This window comes from Dunckerocampus dactyliophorus, chromosome 3 (assembly GCF_027744805.1).
Source record: "Dunckerocampus dactyliophorus isolate RoL2022-P2 chromosome 3, RoL_Ddac_1.1, whole genome shotgun sequence".
In the NCBI taxonomy this organism is placed as follows: domain Eukaryota; kingdom Metazoa; phylum Chordata; class Actinopteri; order Syngnathiformes; family Syngnathidae; genus Dunckerocampus; species Dunckerocampus dactyliophorus.
The window spans coordinates 9,068,382-9,089,079 of record NC_072821.1 but is presented as its reverse complement, the minus strand read 5'-3'; the positions used below and the strand labels follow the sequence as shown (position 1 = coordinate 9,089,079).

General features: G+C 40.2%; 1 protein-coding gene and 1 long non-coding RNA gene across 2 annotated transcripts; one reads left to right on the top strand and one right to left on the bottom strand.

Moving 5' to 3' along the window:
• Positions 1 to 1,506: 1,506 nt before the first annotated feature.
• Positions 1,507 to 15,531, bottom strand: kcnk2a (potassium channel, subfamily K, member 2a). Its single transcript, XM_054770855.1, has 9 exons — positions 15,254 to 15,531; positions 13,193 to 13,299; positions 12,982 to 13,094; positions 12,788 to 12,878; positions 12,082 to 12,199; positions 10,563 to 10,723; positions 8,263 to 8,449; positions 8,042 to 8,181; positions 1,507 to 4,587 (listed from the first exon to the last, which is right to left on the bottom strand). Coding segments are annotated over exons 1-9 (1,257 nt in total). The 5' UTR covers positions 15,255 to 15,531; the 3' UTR covers positions 1,507 to 4,248.
• On the top strand, positions 3,363 to 11,237 carry LOC129178541 (uncharacterized). Its single transcript, XR_008569806.1, has 6 exons — positions 3,363 to 3,517; positions 3,626 to 3,723; positions 4,291 to 4,324; positions 10,603 to 10,781; positions 10,930 to 11,044; positions 11,186 to 11,237. It is a non-coding gene; the product is annotated as an uncharacterized LOC129178541 (long non-coding RNA).
• Positions 15,532 to 20,698: the final 5,167 nt, after the last annotated feature.

The following is a 20,698-nucleotide window of genomic DNA, read 5'->3' as shown; positions in this document are numbered from 1 at the left end:
GGCCAGAGTTGGTTCTGGCACCGTAGCTTCCGTCAACTCTCCCAGCTCCAACAGGAAGGTATCTGCACAGAGGTGTGTGTGTGTGCGTGTATGAGACTGGAACGTCTAGCTTCTCTTGTTCCCATAACCCAGAATACACTGCTTTTAACATCCACAAACACATTATATTACTATATACTGTATATATGGAAAAATGATTAGACCACCCTTGTTTCTTCAGTTTCTTGATATCCATTTTAATGCCTAGTACAACTAAAGGTACATTTGTTTGGACAAATATAATGATGATAACAAATATAGCTCATAAGAGTTTCATTTAACAAGTGATATCTAGCAACTTCCATGGTTTGTCATATATTTCCTACTAGATTAATGTTGCCTTTATTGGGTTAAAACAAAGGTCAAATAGTCACACTGACCTGAGCTGACACGTCAATAACCTTAATACATGAGCTGATCAATGGGTACTGATTGGAACCAGTGTGTCTGCTTCATAAAGTTTATGACTGTGTGCATGGTCACTTTTTTATAATGGATATGTCACTCTTCTCTACAATTAAGACAAAAATATTGCAGGAAAACTTAACGTTCCTCCAACAATAATGTTATCAGCATGTTTGTGGATGCTTCCCTGGTTGCAAACAAACACAGTACATGTAAGGTCCAGTTACACACACAGAACTAGAGCTTTACTGTACTCCCTCACTAGACCCCAGGCTTCTTCTTTCTTCTTATTCCTTTAATTACTGCACATAGTCCCCTGACTAATAATAGCAGGAAAGTGAAGCTAAAGAGAGGCAGCCCTCTAGATGTTTTACTTCATTTCACTTCTGATGTTTGGAAACATGAGCTCACCTCAGGGGATGTGCCATTTGAGGAATACGTGGCAATGGACCTTCATGCTACTAATCTTGATTTATAATTTTAAAAAAAAAAAGTCATGATGATGATAGTAAACTCACCTCACACTGAAGAAAATACAATACATTCATAAAAAATATTTATGATATTGTATATATTTTAACAATCTGTCTGCACATTAACTGATTTAAGTATACAAATAAATAAATATGACCAAAAAGGGGTCACGTGTGTGTGCACGCGCGGTCTCCTTCTTTCGGGTCTGACCAGCTTCCTCGCTTCTCCAATTAGAGTGCTGCTTCTTCTTGCGTGTCCTCCAATCAGCTCTCTTTACACTCTCGTCTTTGCCAAGTGTTTCTGCTGCCGGATTAGTCTGTTGTGAGTACTTTATTTGGTTAGCGTGTTTGTGTTTTCTATCGGCTCTTCACTGAAAATGAATGAAGTCGTATTTTTTATTAATAATAATTTCCGACTAAACTCGTAAATTTATGAGTGAAAATTATATTAGGGGAGCATCTGCTTGTCTCAGGTGGCTTCATGACGTGTATTGTGTGGGAAATTTGTTTTTCACTCTTGTTAAAATTGACATTTAATATCGTAATGTCGCGATTTTTTCAAAAAATATACAACTGAAAGGTACCCAAATTAACTTTATTTTCATGGCATAATTATTATATTAGATATTTTTTCTAGGCCATCAACACCCACAGTGACTGTAGGCCTATATTGTCTTTTAATGGGCTTTCAATAATGACACAGCAAACAAGACAAAGCAAAGAACTACACTTGACTATATTTGCTACTTCTGTAGCGTACAAAACATTACGTTATTTAGACCCTAATAAAACATTCATCATTCCAGACAGTGGTAGAAATATGTTAAAAGTAGCCCCAAGAGAATATTTAGTGTACAAAAATACTCATAAACAGCATATCTGGCACATATGGCAGAAAAAAAAACATTTTGTAACTTTAGCTTCATTTTTGCACAGCTTAAAAAAAGTTGCACGTGGAGCTGGCGATAGTAGGCTAGCAAACCAAAAAAAGTCATTCAGCTTTTTAGTACTCAATAAAACAGCCTGGTTTATTTGAGACACTATTCATGTATAAACTACTGTAGCTCCGAACATAGTAATCACTTATAAGACTTTAGTTTTGATTCATATTCTTTCAGCGGAACACTTTAGCCCCATAATCATCATAAACCAGTGTAAAGCAAATGTTAAAAGATAACACAATAATACCCCTTTCAGTTTTCTTTTCAGTATGGAAGAGTGTGTTTTGTGTAATAGTCCATTACTGCTTGTGATTTGCAAAAAGTCAGAACTTAATAGTAAAATAACGGGATGCAAACTGTAGTTACAAAGAAATGTGAAATCAAACTGCATTTTGGTCTGCCGGTGGAAGAGGCCTCCTTATTGATTTTGTGTGTGTGTGTGTGTGTGTGTGTTTTTACACTCACAAAAACATTACTGAATGTTTTTGGAAGCATATTGTAAAGTGACAGATGCAGATTTACTCTATGTAAAAGATTAGAGCCATCCCATATAGATTCCAAGTCTTATGTACAATAGTGGTTCTAAAAAATGCGCTTGTGTTACAATTGCAGGTTTTTGAGCCTCAGCCCAGACCTAAGTCTATGGGGTGTGCACAAGACATGCTCTTGCAATCTGATACATTTTGGAGCACTTTTGCAAGGATTAGTGGGCAAATATCATCAAGATGTCTGTGCTTATTGTACATTTATATAATTCTTGGCTCTTGTTACTAAGCACTTGAATGTCCACTTCCTAGGCTTGTGCTTAAACGTTTGATAAGATAAAAGATTTAAGGCACGGTGATACTTAAACTAAACTGCCCCACAGTTGCTGGGAGATTTTTGAAGTGTTGCGTTCAAACCTGCAGCTCCAACAATGTGAGTAAATATAATCTTTATGAAAGATCAACATTATGGTGGCCTACAGCTGTTAGTGACAATAAGGTCTACAGAATAAGCATAACCAGAAATAAGTTTCAAAAAAGCCTTCAGCTTATAGCAGGGGCCAAGAGAATTAAACCAACCGTATTCTCCACACTCTGTTTAAACTTTGTCCCGTGAGCCGAGTTCTGGTCGGATTTCGGTTAGTTGGTGGGGCCACTTAAGTAAAGAGTTTGGCTTCTCAAAACAATATGCCTTTAAAAGCGTAATACATTTGCATTACAAAAATGCCTCCTTGGAAAAAAAAACATTTCCCAAACAATCGAGAGGTCTATTTTCTCTCCTTTGGTATCACTGCACACTACCACCAGCTGTCAAGTGTTGCACACATTACATCAACTGTTTCACATTCTTTACCTCTGCGATAGTGAAAGTAAGCATGTCTCACTATGCCTATATCGATAGTTGCATTTTCCCATCTTATTTTGACTGCTTTCCAAATGAGTATAGATAGTTCTTACCTGGAACAGCAGAACTCTTCAAAAACATATTTCTTTCCTCTGTCTTGGGCGTGTAGGAAAGTAATCCTTGTTGCTGAAGTGTGGACTATGTTTCATCCTGGCCACATTATACACATCCACTATACGGCAAGAAGCCGAAGTTGTCTAATGTCCGTGACAGGAAAACGATGGAATACCGAATATAGGGTGACTCAGATACATTCTCGTTACAGCCCAGGTAATTACAAGTCTGCACGATTTATTTATTACATTTTTTTCAGAGATATTTTCTTATTTGACAATATCACTCTAGCGTAGCTGTCACTTTCACTCTCTCGCATTGCAGCGGTCTTCATCTGCGCATGTAAACACTGTGGAACACATACAAAACAGTGGATATGCAGTGATGCCAACGGAGAGAAAAGAGCGCCGGGCGATTGAGAGGTCTGATTTCTTTTTTTGGGGGGGAGGCATTTTTGTGATGCAAATGTATTAATCTTTTGAACGCATATTGTTTTGAGAAGCCAAACTCTTTACTTAAGTGGCCACACCAGCTAACCGGAACTACGTTCCTCATCACGAAATCTGACCAGAACTTGGCTCACGGGACGAAGTGGGGGAAAGTCACTGTTGATGCACTACACTGCTGATGGGGATGTCATGCAACCTCATGTCAAAAAATCCAAACTCTCCCTTTTAACAGCAGGTTTCTGCTCATAAGCTTGCAGCAGCTGTTGTAAATTGTGTTGAAATACTGCAGTTAAATGCAGAGTTACCAGGGCTTGAAACGTTATATTCTTCTCTTATTTATAGTCAATGCTCACAGCAGAGCATGTCCAGTCAATATTAAAAACAATACTTCTTGCACCTGTAATCACTTAATGTGCGGAAAAGATGTCCCTCTTTGTTAAAAATCCACGGTGTTGTGGAGCAGCACTCAAAGCAAACAGTTTTGGTGTTTCTTTTTTCCTACTTAATGTGTTCAATAACTTTCATATCTCCTCTTTCCAGGTCCAGTCCATTCATAAACAAGCCACAGTTCCGGGTGAGTGTTGATGTCAGTCCCTGAAGCCCTGCCTCTTTATCGCTCTTCTCTCGCTCCTCGCTGTGATTGGCTGAAACCAACCTCCGGGGCAGCGCGTGCTCTGGTGTCGGGCTAAAGCCGAGCTCAGACGATAGTTTGCGTTTGATGGAAGCCGCCCGCTGGAACTTGTCGTAGATTTCCACACTGACTCGTCTTCGTGTTTCCTTGAACTCCGCTGACACATTGGCGGTCCACTCTGCTGCGTGGGCACGGATTTCTCCCACCTGTGGAGCAGTGATGTACGGTGAGGTTCGTGACTGGTGAGGCATGGAGTTTTTTTTTTTTATGTAAATACAGTTTGCTCATTAAGAAAAGAACAAGAAGAGAATAATTCACTTTGATTAAAAACAATTGTTTTGAAATACTTCTTAGCCCTATTTATTTATTAATTTTAAGATTTGTGTTCTTACCTTCTTATCTGTATAAGAAGTACATGTACCCTATCCTTCTCCAGGAAAAGCTCTGATACTTTGGTGCAAATGTCTGATTGGGTATGTAATACTCCATCTTGGCAGTCAAGTACATTTTCTGAATTCACTCATTCAGCAGAGCATACAAATATCTCGCATTTGGCTTGCTCTCCAGCTGGTGCTGGTGCTGTCAAAAAAACCCTCTGACAACAGTGACAAACACCTTCGAGCTCACGCACGCCCCAACTCCTTCAGGATGACGCGGGTACTGCAAGTGCCTCCCGTATGACATTTCCGTAGCACATTTCTGTCCGATTAGCAAGAATAATGATGTGACACATTAAAGACATTTCACGGGCTATCGAAAGTCATGGTGTATAATAAATGTTTCTGCTACATTATATATACAGTATATAGCAACATGCTGACAAGCAGAAACTGGCAGGCGCTATGATCCTACTCAGTGTGCACTCAGATGGTAGGTTCGCATATGAAACAGAGAAGAGACGCTCACGACACCCTCACCTTAGGGTTCTGCCCTGTGTTCGATCAGGAAAATTCAGCAATTTTTTACTTAAATGTTAAAAACTATTGGAATCATACAGAAAATATATTTATCATACATTTCAATGGACAAATATTAATATTTATTTTATGTTATTTCATTTTTTAAAAAGTTGGATGCCCAGTAACTGTCAAGGTGCCCTGTTTGAAAGCCCAATACCAGACTGTCAAGTAGGGATGGGCCGACCGATACCTATAATATCAACACTACCGATGCCAAAGATTCCGATTATTTGATGTTTCTATATCAATGTTTTGTCGCATTTAGGTGTATGCATGTGTGTATGAGAGAAGCCAAGCATCTTAGCTTTGTGTTTTAGGCGACAATGCAAATATCTAATAATACATCTCATTAACAATTCATACATTTTCCTTTTAGACTATGCCGAGGGCCAATAAAAAAAAAAGACAATTTGTACCCATTTGTAGCGAAATTCTCCCTCCCTCTTATGGCGGTATCCTGTGCCAACACTCAACATTCATGCTTCCGCATGACTATTTGTGCCATCACTTCTATAATGATGCATTTCCCTGACGTTGTGTGTTGTTTTGAGCCTTAATGTTTTTGTTATAGAAGGTGGCAGTTGTCACGTATAACTTGTGAGAAAAGCAAAGGCATTAATGGAATGATATGTCTTTCTAAAATGTGTTGGCGGTGATAATGAGCTTGCCAGGATTCTATGACTTCTATGGCTTGGCTATATTGCGCGTGTGCATGCAATCATGCCATTTAGCATGAAATAATTATGTTTTTAATTATGTATTATTTGCCAACGTATTGGGAAGAAAATTTCATACGTCACTATTGTTTGTCAACGTATGCCATAACAGGTGGCGCTGTCACCCCCGATCTTAGCCAGTCAGACGCCTGAAGAGGATAATATAGAATAATATGTATGCGACAATTAAAAAGGGTCAAATTGAGGAAGAGTTGAATGGTACATCTTAGAATGATGGTGAACTGGAGAGAATAACATAAAAATATATGAAATATAAAGTTAACAAAATATAATATCAAATATTTTTATATATAAATGTATTAAATAACTTCTGAACTGAACTGCGTGACAATTATTTTCCGATCGATTTGTGGAGAAAAAGTAGTACAACTTGTGTCCTTTCTGACTCCTGTGAAAACTCTCTTCCCTTTGGAGAAAACTGCACTCATTTGCATAAGTTGTGTTATATTTAGAGCGCAAATGAGTCAAGATGCATGTCCTGATGATGAGGACACGGTCATGATTTATGCAAACTCAGGAGAGACTCACATTAACAACCTATGAGGATGTGTTTAGGTTGCGTAAAGTCAGTTTGATCACCGAACACTTATCATTGAAACAAAGTTCAAAGCAGAGGACAGCAGCCTATGAGGGGACATGGCACTGTTGTCACCGTACTGTAATATTGTATATACACTCACAACACACTTTATAAGGTATGCCTGTTTATTAGAAAGATAATAATGCTCAGTTTTGATTGACACCATCAGACCACTGAATTAATGCAACGATATGTTGAAATGCATCATAGTAGTAGCTGATTTTAATACTATGTTGTGCGGTACCTAATGATACCTTTTGTTGTGTCCAGTGAGTGTATACAGTGGTGTGAAAGTGTTTGCGCTCTTCCTGATTTTTAATATTTTGCATGTTTGTCACACTTAAATGTTTTAGATCATCAAACAAATTTAAATGTTAGTCAATGACAACACAACTGAACACAAAATGCAGTTTTTAAATGAAACTTTTAATTTTAAGGGAGAAAAAAAAATGCAATTCAATCAAGCGCTGTGGAGGAGTTTTGGCCCACTCATCTTTGCAGAATTGTTGTAATTCAGCCACATTGGAGGGTTTTTCAGCATGAAGCGCCCTTTGAAGGTCATTCCACAGCATCTCAATAGGATTCAGGTCAGGACTTTGACTAGGCCACTCCAAAGTCTTCATTTTCTTTTTCTTCGGCCATTCACAGGTGGACTTGCTGGTGTGTTTTGGATCATTGTGCTGCTGCAGAACCCAAATTGGTTTCAGCTTGAGGTGACAAACAGATGGCCGGACATTCTCCTTCAGGATTTTTTGGTAGACAGCAGAATTCATGGTTCCAGTTATCACAGCAGGTCCTCAAGCAGCAAAACAGCACCAGACCATCACACTACCACCACCATATTTTACTGTTGGTATGATGTTCTTTTTCTGAAATGCGGTGTTACTTTTATGCCAGATGGAATGGGACACACACCTTCCAAAAAGCTCACCTTTTGTCTCATCAGACCACATAAGTAGTCTTGGGGATCATCAAGATGTTTTCTGGCAAAATTGAGACGAGCCTTAGTGTTCTTTTTGTTCAGCAGTGGTTTCTGTCTTGAAATGCTGCCATGCAGGCCGTTTTTTGCCCCAAGTCTTTCTTATGGTGGGGTCATGAACACTGACCTTAACTGAGCAAAGGGAGCCCTGCAGTTCTTTGGATGTTGTTGTGGGGTCCATGGAAGGTTGGATTTTTTTTGTCCATTAATGAAAAGGTTCATTTAAAAACTGGATTTTGTTTTGTCATGGACTAATATTCAAATTTGTTTGGTGAGCTGAAACATTTAAGTGTGACAAACATGCAAAAAAATAAAATCAGGAAGGGGGCAAACACTTCACACCACTGTATGTGTCAGTAATACTAATAATTCATCCAGTGAAACCTGTACTAAAAAGCAACAAACCTCCTCTTTGGTCCTCCGAGAAATGACTCTCAGCCAGTCTCCAATCATGCTGAGGATGGCAGCAAAGTAAGCCAGCCCTACCAGAATCCAGAACCACACTACTGGTTTGTAGTAGTCCAGGTACTCAATTTCTGACCCGCCTTGACACAGGTAGAAACATACACATAATCACCCATGAGCCATACACGTGAATAGACTTTTATGTTGCCTTCTTGATTTACCTGCCACAAAGTCTCCAAACCCGATGGTCGTCAAGGTGATGACGACAAAGTAGAGTGACTCCAATGCGGACCAGCCCTCGATGTGCTTAAAGATGGCTGCCGGGAGCGCCACGAACAGCAAGCAGCCAAACAAGACAAACAGAAGCGTGGATATGACCCGAATCTTGGTCTGACTGACATCCCAGTGCTGCAAGCACAACACATGAGGCGCTCTTTTACTACTTCTTGGGCCTGTACCATGTACTTACTGGGTTATTATGCTTTAACATTGACAGAACACACACTAGCGGGCCACAAAATGAGGAACACTTGTATAGTTTCTCATATTATGACCCTCATCCAGCTAATAAGGCAAACAAAATATTAGTGGTTGAGTGAATGTCCATCAAACACACTTCCACCATATATTTTATTATCTGATCGAATACTAGTTATACATGTTTGTTTTAAATTAAAAAAATACATATTACTGCTGAATAAAGTTGTAAAGACAGAAACACATTGCTCAACAACCTGATGTGAGGAAGTAATAACTACTAAAAAACAAAACCAAAAATAACCTCAAGGGAATGCTTGAACTGTGGCTGTAAAAAAAACAATCTGGCCTTCAAGCCAGGCTTTCACACTCAAAGCGACGCAATGAACCGCAGCTTTAGTCATCATCATAGATTTCTCAGAGTCCTTCAGGGGCTCTTAGAGAAGGAGCTAATCAGCTTTTAGCCAAACCCCTGATTGATTGCTTAATTGATTACATGTATCCCAAGTAGGAATTGGCAGTTGAAGTAAAGTCAATTATCAGTTAATCGCAAATGTTCAATATGTATTTTGTTGGTGTAGGTGTGATGTTTTGTTGTTTTGGATTATGCAAAAACTGTTTCTGATACTTTTTAGAACCTTTTTTTTATAAACTGAAAAACATTTGTGTTTTTGCCTTTTTTATTTGTATAAAATAAGGTATATGCAGCCTTTTCTTCTCCAGGAAAACCTCTAATACTTGGTTGTAAAAGTGTGATTACCTCCTGGTGAACTTGGGTATATAATCCTCCATCTTGGTAGTCATCTTTCATTCATTCAGCAGAGCATAAAAATATATTGAATGCATTTGATTCTCTGCTAGCTAGTGCTTGCAGAAAAAAAGAAAATGCTGGCTTTTCCTCTGTGGAAGGACATCAGTGACAAGAAGCATCATGAACACCCCCACCCCTTTAGGATGCAGCGGTACTGCAAGTGCCTCCTGTCTGACATTTTTATGTATTTTATTGTCTGATTAGCAAGAGTAATGACGTCACGCTTACATTAAAGGGATAGTTCCGATTTTTTGACATGAAGTTGCATGACATCCCAATCAGCAGTGTAGCGCATCAACAGTGACTTACCCCTCACTTCGTCCCGTGAGCTGATTTCTGGACGGTTTTTGATGATGATTTGAACAATATGTGATCAAAAGAATAATACATTTGCATCACAAAAATGCCTCCTCAGACCTCACAATCGCTCTGCGTTACTTTTCTCTCCCGTCGTATCATTACACGCTGTCGCCTGTCCGTTGTTGTGTATGTGTTCCACTGCGGATGAAGACGACACCCTCTACACTCGACGCTCTTGCGTCGCAGCATCCCCTTCATCCGTTGTTGAACACATACACAACAATGGACAAGTGGCAGCGTGTAGAGATACGACCAGAACTCGGCTCACAATAAGTCACTGTTGATGCACTACACTGCTGATGGGGATGTCATACAACTTCAGGTCAAAAAAATCTGAACTAAGCCTTTAAAGACATTATACAGACTGCAGAAAGTCATGGTGTTTAATAAATGTTTCTGCAACATTATATTATTGGCGACATGAGCCACTTCAGTGTGCATTCAGACGCACGAAGCCGAGAAGCCACGCTCACGACGGCCACACCCTAAAATTCAGCGATTTTTACTTAAAATGTTAAGTAAAACGATTGGTATCAAACATAAAATACATTTATAATGCATTTTAATTGACAAATGTTAATTATTTTTATGTTATTTGTTTTTGTTTTGAGGCTCTGCTTCACCTGCCTCCCCTGACCGCACGTCACTGGTAGCTACAGTGTTCACGTTATAGTCACGTTTTAGTCTTCCACCTGTACAACAAGTGAGTAGGTTGTCTGTCTTTGGAGTTAAAAGGACTTGGCGTGACAGGATTGTTGTCAAAAGTGCTTTTGTGTAAATTATTAAAAGGCACCTTTTGTGGACGTGCTGCCTGCCACACGTGTGTGAGCGTGTTTTCACCTGTGCTTGTGATCATGTGACTAGTGCACTCACCACAAACATCTTCTCCACTCTGGCAATGATCTTTCCAAAGATGGTGCCCAGCTGATCGCCCACGCCGGCCAAAAGGAAGCCGAACAGAGGGATGCCTAGCAGGGCGTAGACGATGCAGAAGATTCTCCCGCCTTCTGTGTGAGGAGAGATGTTGCCAAAGCCTGCAGAGAAGACCAGAGGCAGGACTGAAGAACATGTCACACAGTTCCCTCCGCCAAGGTAGTTCTTGTAGTTTATTGTTTGTTGGTTCACGAACAGGATTGCTCTAAAGCTACTTAATAAATGGACCTGAATCATTGTAGGGGTGTGAGGCAATTAATCATTTGTATTATTTCTGAATTATTTTTTAATGTGATGGGTCGACCAGTCCAGGGTGTACCCCGCCTCTCGCCCGAAGGCAGCTGGGATAGGCTCCAGCATACCCCCGTGACCCTAATGAGGATGAGTGGCATAGAAGATGGATGGATGGATGGCTGTGATGGGTGAATCTTTCTTTTAATGTTCTAAACTTCTGTTTCAATGCCAGACTTGTATTGAGCAGAATAATGCTGCCTTGAGGAGTTGTGCTGTTGTGTGGATGTGGCTCAGCTTCCCATAACTGACATCAAGTTCTTCTTCTTTAGACCACAAACTAGTAGTGACTGAATGATCAGCGCGTCTTCTGGTTGCTTTCAGGTAGTGCACTTTATTTTGCCTCATTTGCTTCAAGATGCGATTAATCAACAAGTTTACACAATGTACGCAATTCTTAAGCTACTTAATGGATTAAGCAACTTTATGTCAACAATGCGCAGCTTTTAGACATGGAATAATGGAATAATACATTAATCTTAGTGAAAACATTGAAATATATTGAAGAAACAGGTAACTATGACGAGTGTATGAACTGGTGCGCTTTGAAATTAAGATTGCACTCTGTTAAATGCTGTTATAATGATTATGTCTGTTTTTCAATAGTTTGGTCCAGTGCAGATGTGTTGAAATGACCACCCAACAAAAGCCGACCGAACCAAAGTCATTCATGCAGCACTGGTCACAATAGAAAGCAATTATTGCCATTATTATTCTATGGCATTGGCTGCAGAAAACTTACATTTCTAATTTAGAGAGAATACATTTAGAGAGAAAATGAGAAAGATGAGATGCTGCAAAACCGCATGGAGTGAAAGAATGTCTCACATACACACACACACACACACACAGAGACACACAGACAGGGTAAACGTATGATCATGAGAGTGCGACTGTGCACTAGTTTGATTACTTGCAGGAAGCAGATGCAGGATCCATGACTTGTCTCGTAGCATCATTTTTTTTGTTACATAACAGCTTATTTGAGGAGTATGTGCACACGTACACACACACAGGCACAATACTCCCACCCTTGTGTTTAGTGAGATCATGTGCACCAGACTACTACAGACTACTAATACTATGTTTTTTGTAATTAATTTTAACATGGAATAAAAACTATACATGTTTTTGTGTGTGTGCATGCGTGTGTGTGTGTGTGTGCTACCAATGGTTGTGATGACAGTCCCAGCGAAAAAGAAGGCGGAGCTCATGTCCCACAGGCTGCTGCGATTGGCGACCGTTCCCGCTGGGTTTACTCCCGAGCGGATGGCTGACACAACTTGCTGGAGCGAGACCGAGAGAGAAGCTTAACTTACAGCTTGAAAAAGTTCAGAAACAAAAATAAGTAACTTTTTTGCTCTTCTCTAGACGACGCATCTGTAGCGTGACATTTGATGTTACAGTGGTAGACATACGTATGTAAACATGAGGAAACAGTGGAACCTCTCAATTTCATTTGAGTTCCCCTAAAGTCGTACAATTGCGTTTCATTTTGCTCCTATAGAAGGGCAACAATGATAGCAAAGAGAGGAAATACGATGATGGCCATAGAACAAGAAGACATGTTCAACTGTGAAGTAGAAAAGTGGTATATGCCTCTGTCCTGGCCGCTCAGGACAATATGGCTCGAGTGACTGCAAGTGTGCATGTACGCTGCAAAGTGAATTATGTGTTTACGTGAAGAGACTCACCTCCTAGGCATACGTGCTAATCTCGCCTTCATTGCTTTCTTTTGATTTGTTAATGATGAGTACATCAATGTATTGTCTATTTTAAGGGAATTTTTATCAAGGACAAATTCATTGTAAATACAAGTAGATAGTAAGAAGAAACGACATCTGAGCTGTCCAAGGTGCTGACACTACTGCTACCTTAACTAGATCCTCCAGCTGACTGTGGTTGACACACGCATGCTTGGCCAGAAAGTTGAGCTTCTGAGACAAGATGGCCAAGCGTTGGGCACTGTTGGAGGAAGATAGTGACAATAATGATGGTCATTGTTATGCACCTCACTCATTTGCTTCGACAATCGCTACGATTTGCTTGTTTTAGATTTAGTTTTTACCTCTCGTGTGGCTGTTCCAGGCACCTGAAGACGGCAGCTCCCATCACCAGGTACAGGACTACCAAAAGAAAGATGGCGGTCACCGTCTTCCTTTTCATCACCGTGGCAACAACCTACAATACTTCAACTGGTCAGTCAGCCAACATGCACTTAGTACTTCGTACAGAAGGTACAGAATGACTCTACGCTATTTACAGTAGTTGCCTCCCACCTCGCTCTCCTCTCGCGGGGTCAGCGTGATGGACTTTGTGGAGAAGGAGAGGCGGGGCTTGGTGTTGTGAGTGGCTGATTTTGGGTCCAGTAAGTCTGGAGCTGCCACTGTCAGAGAAAAATAGGAAAAAAACTTGCTCTGAATTGTGTTTTCCCACACTGTCTCACTTCACTTGCTGCCACCATTTAGTTGTTAATTTTAGAAGTCTTTATAAATAAATCACAGACGAGGCCTTGAAATGGCCTTTCAATCCTAACACAAGCAAACACATGAATCACGCTCGTGTCTTTGGACCTCTGCTGCTGTCTCTTTTTCAGCTACAACATTTTGAGAAGTAGATTGCATTTGAGAGTAGTGTCAGTGGATGTATACACAACAACGTAGCGAACTGTATTTTGTACAAACTTGAGCATTGTTTTGCACAATACATCCATGCAGTAAATGGCTTGCCATGCTATATACAGTATAGACAACTAGTAAAGGCAGTAGATAAAACAGGCAGGCACCAAACAAAGTAACAAGTTCAAAATTAAAATGAAGCTTGAAAAATCTAAATTTAAAACTATCTATCTTAACTAACACGTATGTTTCTTCACAACTATAAGTTTTGTACTAAAAATATTGTGTAGAAAGTTCACATATGAACACAAACCTAAGGTACACTAAGCACAATCTATAATGAGGTACAATACAAGATCTGTTTTACAAATTAAAGGTACCATAAGCAGTTTTGATTGACACTGCCAAGAGCAAGGGTATCCAAAGTGCGGCCAGCACCTTGTTTTTTCTTGGCTTGTGGCACATTGTAGAAATAACGTTAAACCAAAAAACTGAAAATAGAGCAGAAAGGCAAAATGAAAAGAGAAGAAGCTGAAATGTTGATACTAATAACTAATACAAAGCTTTCTCTTTACGTATATATAAAGGGTTTCTTTTTAGCCTTATGTAAAAATACATAAAACATCAAAGTGGCCCCCCGCATCCTTTGATATTAGCAGCCGTAAAATGTGAAAAAGTTTTGACCCTCCTGGTCAAGAGGTATTTATGTAACAAAATGCTAGTGATGGTTGTATTTTGCAGTGGTGCACAACTGCTGGGAGGTGTTCTTATGTTCATTTTGGCACCTTACAGACTTTTCGGGACCTCCTGGACCCTCAACCAACTAAATGCCAGATTCCAACTTTAACGCAGTTGTAATTATAGCTCATCATAGGTCAAGTAACTCTGTTTGATAAGGTAGAATGAAGTCCAAATGAACGCAACATGCCTCACTAAGCTAAGTGGTGATATTAATGGAACATTTATGTAAGACTGATAAGATTTATGTAAGACTGATACAGTCTATCAATGTGGTAAATGTAAAAACAAAATACATAATTAGATTTAAATCTAAGCTAAAATTGTAATGCATGATACTAATTTTGTTTTCTAGAAGTATAGTATAGTATAGTAGTATAGTATTTTATAGTAATATATACTTCATTGTAATTGTGTGACATCAGCATGTGTAATTTTCTCATTTAGTAACTACCTGATTCATAGTGTGTTTATAATTAAACAAATATTTCATGAATTTGACAATTCTTGTAATCTTAGTTTAAATATACCAGTTAAAATCTATTAAAGGACTATCTTTAAGTGTTAAAGACTAATACAAATAAAATGAGATATGTTTCAAAGTGGGTGGTCAGCATGTTGGCCACACAGTCAGGAGATCGGGAAGATCTGGGTTCGAATCTCGGTTGGGCATCTCTGTGGAGTTTGCATGTTCTCCCCGTGCGTGTGTGGGTTTTCTCCGGGTACTCCGGTTTCCTCCCACATTCCAAAAACATGCATGTTAGGTTAATTGACGACTCTAAATTGTCCATAGGTATGAATGTGAGTGTGAATGGTTGTTTGTCTATATGTGCTCTGCGAGTGACTGGCGACCAGTCCAGGGTGTACCCCGCCTCTCGCCCGAAGTCAGCTGGGATAGGCTCCAGCATACCCGCGACCCCAGTGAGGATAAGCGGCATAGAAGATGGATGGATGGATGGATGGATGTTTCAAAGTGGTACTCACTCCTGGATGAAGCCTATCCAATGCCCTCTGCTCTCCTCTTCTCCTTATCCGACAACCTCACTGCGTTCGGGGGAATCTTTCCTCCTCTTTGTGTCTCCTCCTTGCAATGCTGAGGCGCTCCTTGTCCCTGCACCTCCTCCTCTTCTCTACTCTTTCCTCTTTTGCCTCAGCTAAGGCCAAGCCAGCACAGTCGATTTCGGAGCTCCGCGTGTTCCACAGAAGTTTTAAAAAATGTTTTGCGCTCCCTCCGTTCTCTGGCATGCACACTGCTCTCAGGAGGGATGGGATAACACAGAGGGAGGAGCAGCAGGAGGAGGATGGAGGAGGTGGAGAAAGGGGCCGGGATGGATGTTCAGCACACGCACAGAGGTTGTTCTCATGTGTGAATGTGGCAGACTTTTTATACCCACTCTATTATCTCCATTATTAACCACTCTAACTACTCTATTATTATTACAGATTATTACAAATATGCATAAAATCAGTAATTAAATATAAAGCATTGAAAATAGCAAAGTATTTATTTCTAACCATCTAATGTACTTTTCTGGGGTCCTGAATTTTAAATAGTAATTAACAATAACATTAAAATTATATAGAAATACTGTATAATCATACTTCTGTATTGGCCAGAGTGTAACAAAATATTAGAAAAACAGCCTTCAGTATGGTACAGCACTGCAAACTACAACCACAATATGAACACTGACACTGTCAATCAAAAGTGAACATTATTAACTTTGTAAAGGCAGAATTTTGTGTCTGTGTGATTTAGCATTTAGGTGATGTTTGGTATCCATTTCAAACATGACATGATTGTTCGTGATCTGAGTGTCATGCTCCTCTTCCTTGGCGTCCCTCTTGGCTCTCTTTGAGAGTGTGTGCTGCTGCTGATGATGAGAAATTAATAGCAGTTTTAAATCTTTATGCATCCACCTGCTGGCTCCCTCATATAAACATTAATTACACGCCCATGTATACAACTAAAGATAGACATGTGGGTAGATGTGTGTGTGTTTGTGCCCTTGTCGCGGTTTGTTTTGCACGCTCAGTGACATGCAAATATGTTGCCCCAGTGTGTGTGTGTGTGTGTGTGTGTGTGAGAAGCAGCAGCGTTTTGTGTTTTCTCCCCAAAGTACAAGTAAATACTTAGATGAAAATGTAATTTGAAATATAGCAAAACACACATCCCCAAACCAGGACATCTTATACACGATGAGAAAAACACGGCAATTTCCTTCCTGGATAAACATTTTGCTAATGATATTACATCCCCTGCCACCTGGTGAAATCTGAAATAGATTAAAAGCTATCTTAAATATTTAAAGAATATATTGCAAAAAATGCTTGCACGAGTGATTTTTATTGATCGCCTGCAAGCTCTTGAGTCAAGTTCTGCACAACTCCATTTTGTGCTAAAAAGGAGACCAACAAAATCTTCATCTTCCTTGTTGTTTACTGTTTTTCTTCATGATGGCAACCAAATCCAGTGCATAATGATATTTGATCAGAATATGTGGTCAGAGTAAGCCACATTTTTATCACTTCTTCTTGGAGTTATGCTGTCCTATTGTTAGTAAAGCCAGTCTAACATCAAACAATCATGGATTCCATCAGCATTGAAGTGGACATTGATGAAATTCAGTGCTTGGTATTTTCCATGCCATAGTCTGCGACTACATTTGTATGGCAATCAATGAAAAATACAGTATGTCACCTTTATTGAGTATCGCCGTAGTTTTGTCACAAGCAAAGTAGTGTGTACAGTATGTACTGCATCTGCACTAATTGAGCACTATTAGTTCTCACAGTAAACATGCAAATGCCCGTGGACTAATGACCATGACTGGCTGGGTCACGACGTCCTGGCAGCCTGCAGCGCTACAATTAGTAGCCCATGAAGCGGAACTGCCCTCTCAGTGTGTTGTGCTGTGCAAGAAGTACAGTTGTGTTGCCAGAGTGCAAGAGAAACATCCTCTCTAGGGCAATAGTGCACTTTGTGTGTATGCTTTTTTACCGTAACAGAATTAGAACTTCCTGGTTGTCCAGTTTTGATGATCAACAGGAATAATACGCTTGTGGAATGTGACAGGAGCTAATTCAAACAAACTGAGGAGTGGGGAAATGCCTGGCGTGTGTTGGCTTTGACCGCCTGATTCATGCCATTCTGGAATTAAAATAAGATTGGACCAATCCAGACCAAAGTTGCTGGTCCCGTGACACACAATCGCCAAGGTGGTGACTCTGCGAGAAGGTAGGTAGGGTGCCGTGGGAGCTGACTGTCACTGTCACGTCTGTGACTGCTGTGAGGCGGGGCGGCCCTCTCGGCAGCTACCTGAGAACAATACGCGCTTTCACTTTTTAAGTCTCCATATACCAGAAGTCTCCCAACGACGCCAGGTAAAGTACCTACAGTACATGTCGCTCGTTGCTATTGAGAAAAAAGGTCCCCTAGAGGGTTTTGGAAAGTCACCAGATTTAGCAAGAAAATCGGCAAGTTGGCAACAATGGGCTGCGCATGAGATGGGGAGGGGTAAGCCGCTCGCAGATGGGAGAATTCATGAAAGAATCGCTCATAAAAATATCAGAGAAACAGTCAAGCACGGGACCAATAGAATGGTCACTATGACAAGTCAGCTCAGGCATAAATGGTATTGAGCAAACAATGACATACAGATATGTCAAATCTGATGGGCTTTTTTATGCCAAAGTTGGCTACATTTTAATTTTACTCAAATATGGGAACCACTCAAGAAGGGTTAGAGAGTTCAGTGTTGAAATGATATCATAGTTGGCTTACACATGTACGCTGCACTTCTGCTTGTTGAATTTTGTTGTAATTGGTATCATTTCAAAAGACTACAGGTTTTACAAGTTTATAAGCTGTGTAATGTTTTAAGACTGTTTTTACTGGAAGAGGAGGCAAAATGGCTCTTTTAATGGTAAAGGTTGCTGACCCCTGGTGTAGGAACGACTTAAAATCACCCAAACACAAGTTACCAATAGTTTCACTGCTAAGTTGTTTTTTTCAATCCCTTCCTTTACTTCCAAAAAACACTTGATGCAAGTTTCAATAAGGTTCTTTTTGTGCTTCTAAACAATTATTGCGGCGAAACTTAAAAATCCAAAACGCCGCGGCGGGCTAAGACAAGAGGTTTATACTGATGACGCGCCGCACGCTGGGCTGTTGCATCGCATGCGTTGTTTATTGCTCCACTTCCCATGTGTAGACGTGAAAGCGGCACTTTGATTGATGGATTTAGCTGTGCAATGATACAAGCAGCTGCGATTGGCTGGCGAACAGTCCAGGGTGTACCCCGCCTCTCGCCCAAAGTCAGCTGGGATAGGCTCCAGCATGCCCCTGCGACCCTAATTAGGATAAGCAGCATAGAAAAGCACAAGGTTGTAACTTACAATAGTCAGTATGAGAACGGTCAATAGAAATGTTCTTCCTCAGGGTCACCATGCTCCAAGTCACCACTTGCACAGATATGTGCAATCACGAATAAGCAGACACCACACCACAGCAACACCCACAATCAGTGGTGTCAATATGCGCGTGTACATGCGTAACAGTGTAAAAAAAGGAAAATACAGCACAAAAACAATGTATTGCTCCTATAACAATAGAGATAGTGGAATTATTGTGAAATTTAGGTTTGAAATACAATAGAAACAGGTTTATTTGACAAATGGACAAATAGCCATAATGCCAAAAATGTAGCCATGAAAGTCAGTGAAACAAAACAATATGAACAACTGCTGTGTACAAAGCCAACAGTTGGAAACAAAAACAATAGTGTAACATTGTTACTCGTCATTTGCACCAACTCTCTCTTTTGGAGTTGACCAGACATATTGTCAACGTCACGTTGGATATTTTCCCTTGCCAGGCATCAGGGGAGAAATCACCTGGCGTGACCAGCGGCCTGACATGTAGTAGCTGGATCATGGCAGCGGCCTCACTCGTTGTCATGCCCCGATTGACGACTTGATTGCTCTGATTTCATTTGACACCCTTTGCTGTGGCTGTCGTGTGTCTTGGTCCCTGGCCTTGTCCTCTTCCATCCCCTCCTCTCTGGCAAGGCCCACTGCCACCTCTATGATGGGGTCCTTGTCCTCTACCACATCTTTCTCCCTCACCTCCATGTCCACATCCTCTCACTGCTTAACCGCTCAGATGGTCTGCCTGCTCCATGCTGTCACTGTGTTGAAGCACATGGATGCAAACCATTACCTATACAGTAATCCCTCATTTATCACAGTAATTGGTTCCAGACCCGACCGTGATAAGTTCATTTCCGCAAAGTAGAATTTCGTATTTATAAATGGAATATTTTTGTAGTTAAGTAGAAAGCCTGTTTATGACCTTCTAAATATGTTTAACATTATTAGAGCCCTTTACAAATGAAACAACACCCCCATAACCACCTTTACACTCGTATTACCCGATATAGTAGACAAAATAAGAGTAAATAAGCCGTTTAAGACATAAATAAGGCTCTTGTTTGTGTGTGTTACTATAAATGTGTTCCCTGGGGGACCTGAAAGAGAGGCGGACAGGAAGTGATGTGGGGGTTCAGAGTTGAGTTTCATCTTTGTGTGGGAAATGTGTTCCCTGCGGGACCTGAAAGAGAGGCGGACCGGAAGTGACGTCGGCCGTTCAGAGTTGATTTTCATCTTTGCGTGGGTAGCGGCCGCAAAAGTAGCCCCTGTTTTTATTAGGGATTTGTACTAGGGATTATTTTGCCTGCCGCAATAAAAGCATGTTCCAGCGATCGAGTCTGATCCTTGTATGTCTCATTAGCGTAACCCTACAGACACGTAGTGAGGAGGGTAGATTACTACATTTCATTGTCTTTGCATCTTTTGAATGCCTTATATTTGTATTTTACTTCATTCAGACATTTTTATGCTTGAAAATGCTTAATTTAAGCAAAATATACGTAACATTTGCATATTTTTATAAAGCATTTTATTATGTAATATATTTTTGAAAAACCGTGAGAGTGAAACTGCAAAGTGGAAAGTGGCGAGGGACGACTGTATACTCTTACCACCATCTGAACTCAATCATCAGTTATTGGAGTTGTCATTACTACCCACAGGATATCCATAAATTGAGGTCATCAATAAATCTGTGCATTAGGAGCCACACCTTTTTTTGTACCATAACTTATTTTGAGTACTTGTATGAGATGAAAGGACAGTCATATCATATGTATTGTGTGTGTTCCATTTTGAAATGGTAACACTTTGATGTGTTATTTTGTGCAAGTGATTTAAGTTCAGTGGACTAATGATTTAAATGTAATGTGTATTGTTGAAGACTGTTTAGTTTTTTTTTGGTATTGTCTATGCTGATGTTCTGTGTTGAGGTTTGTATCTAGAGTTTTGAAAGTTGAGCAAAAACTTCTGAGGTTAGCATCGAATTGATGGGTGGGG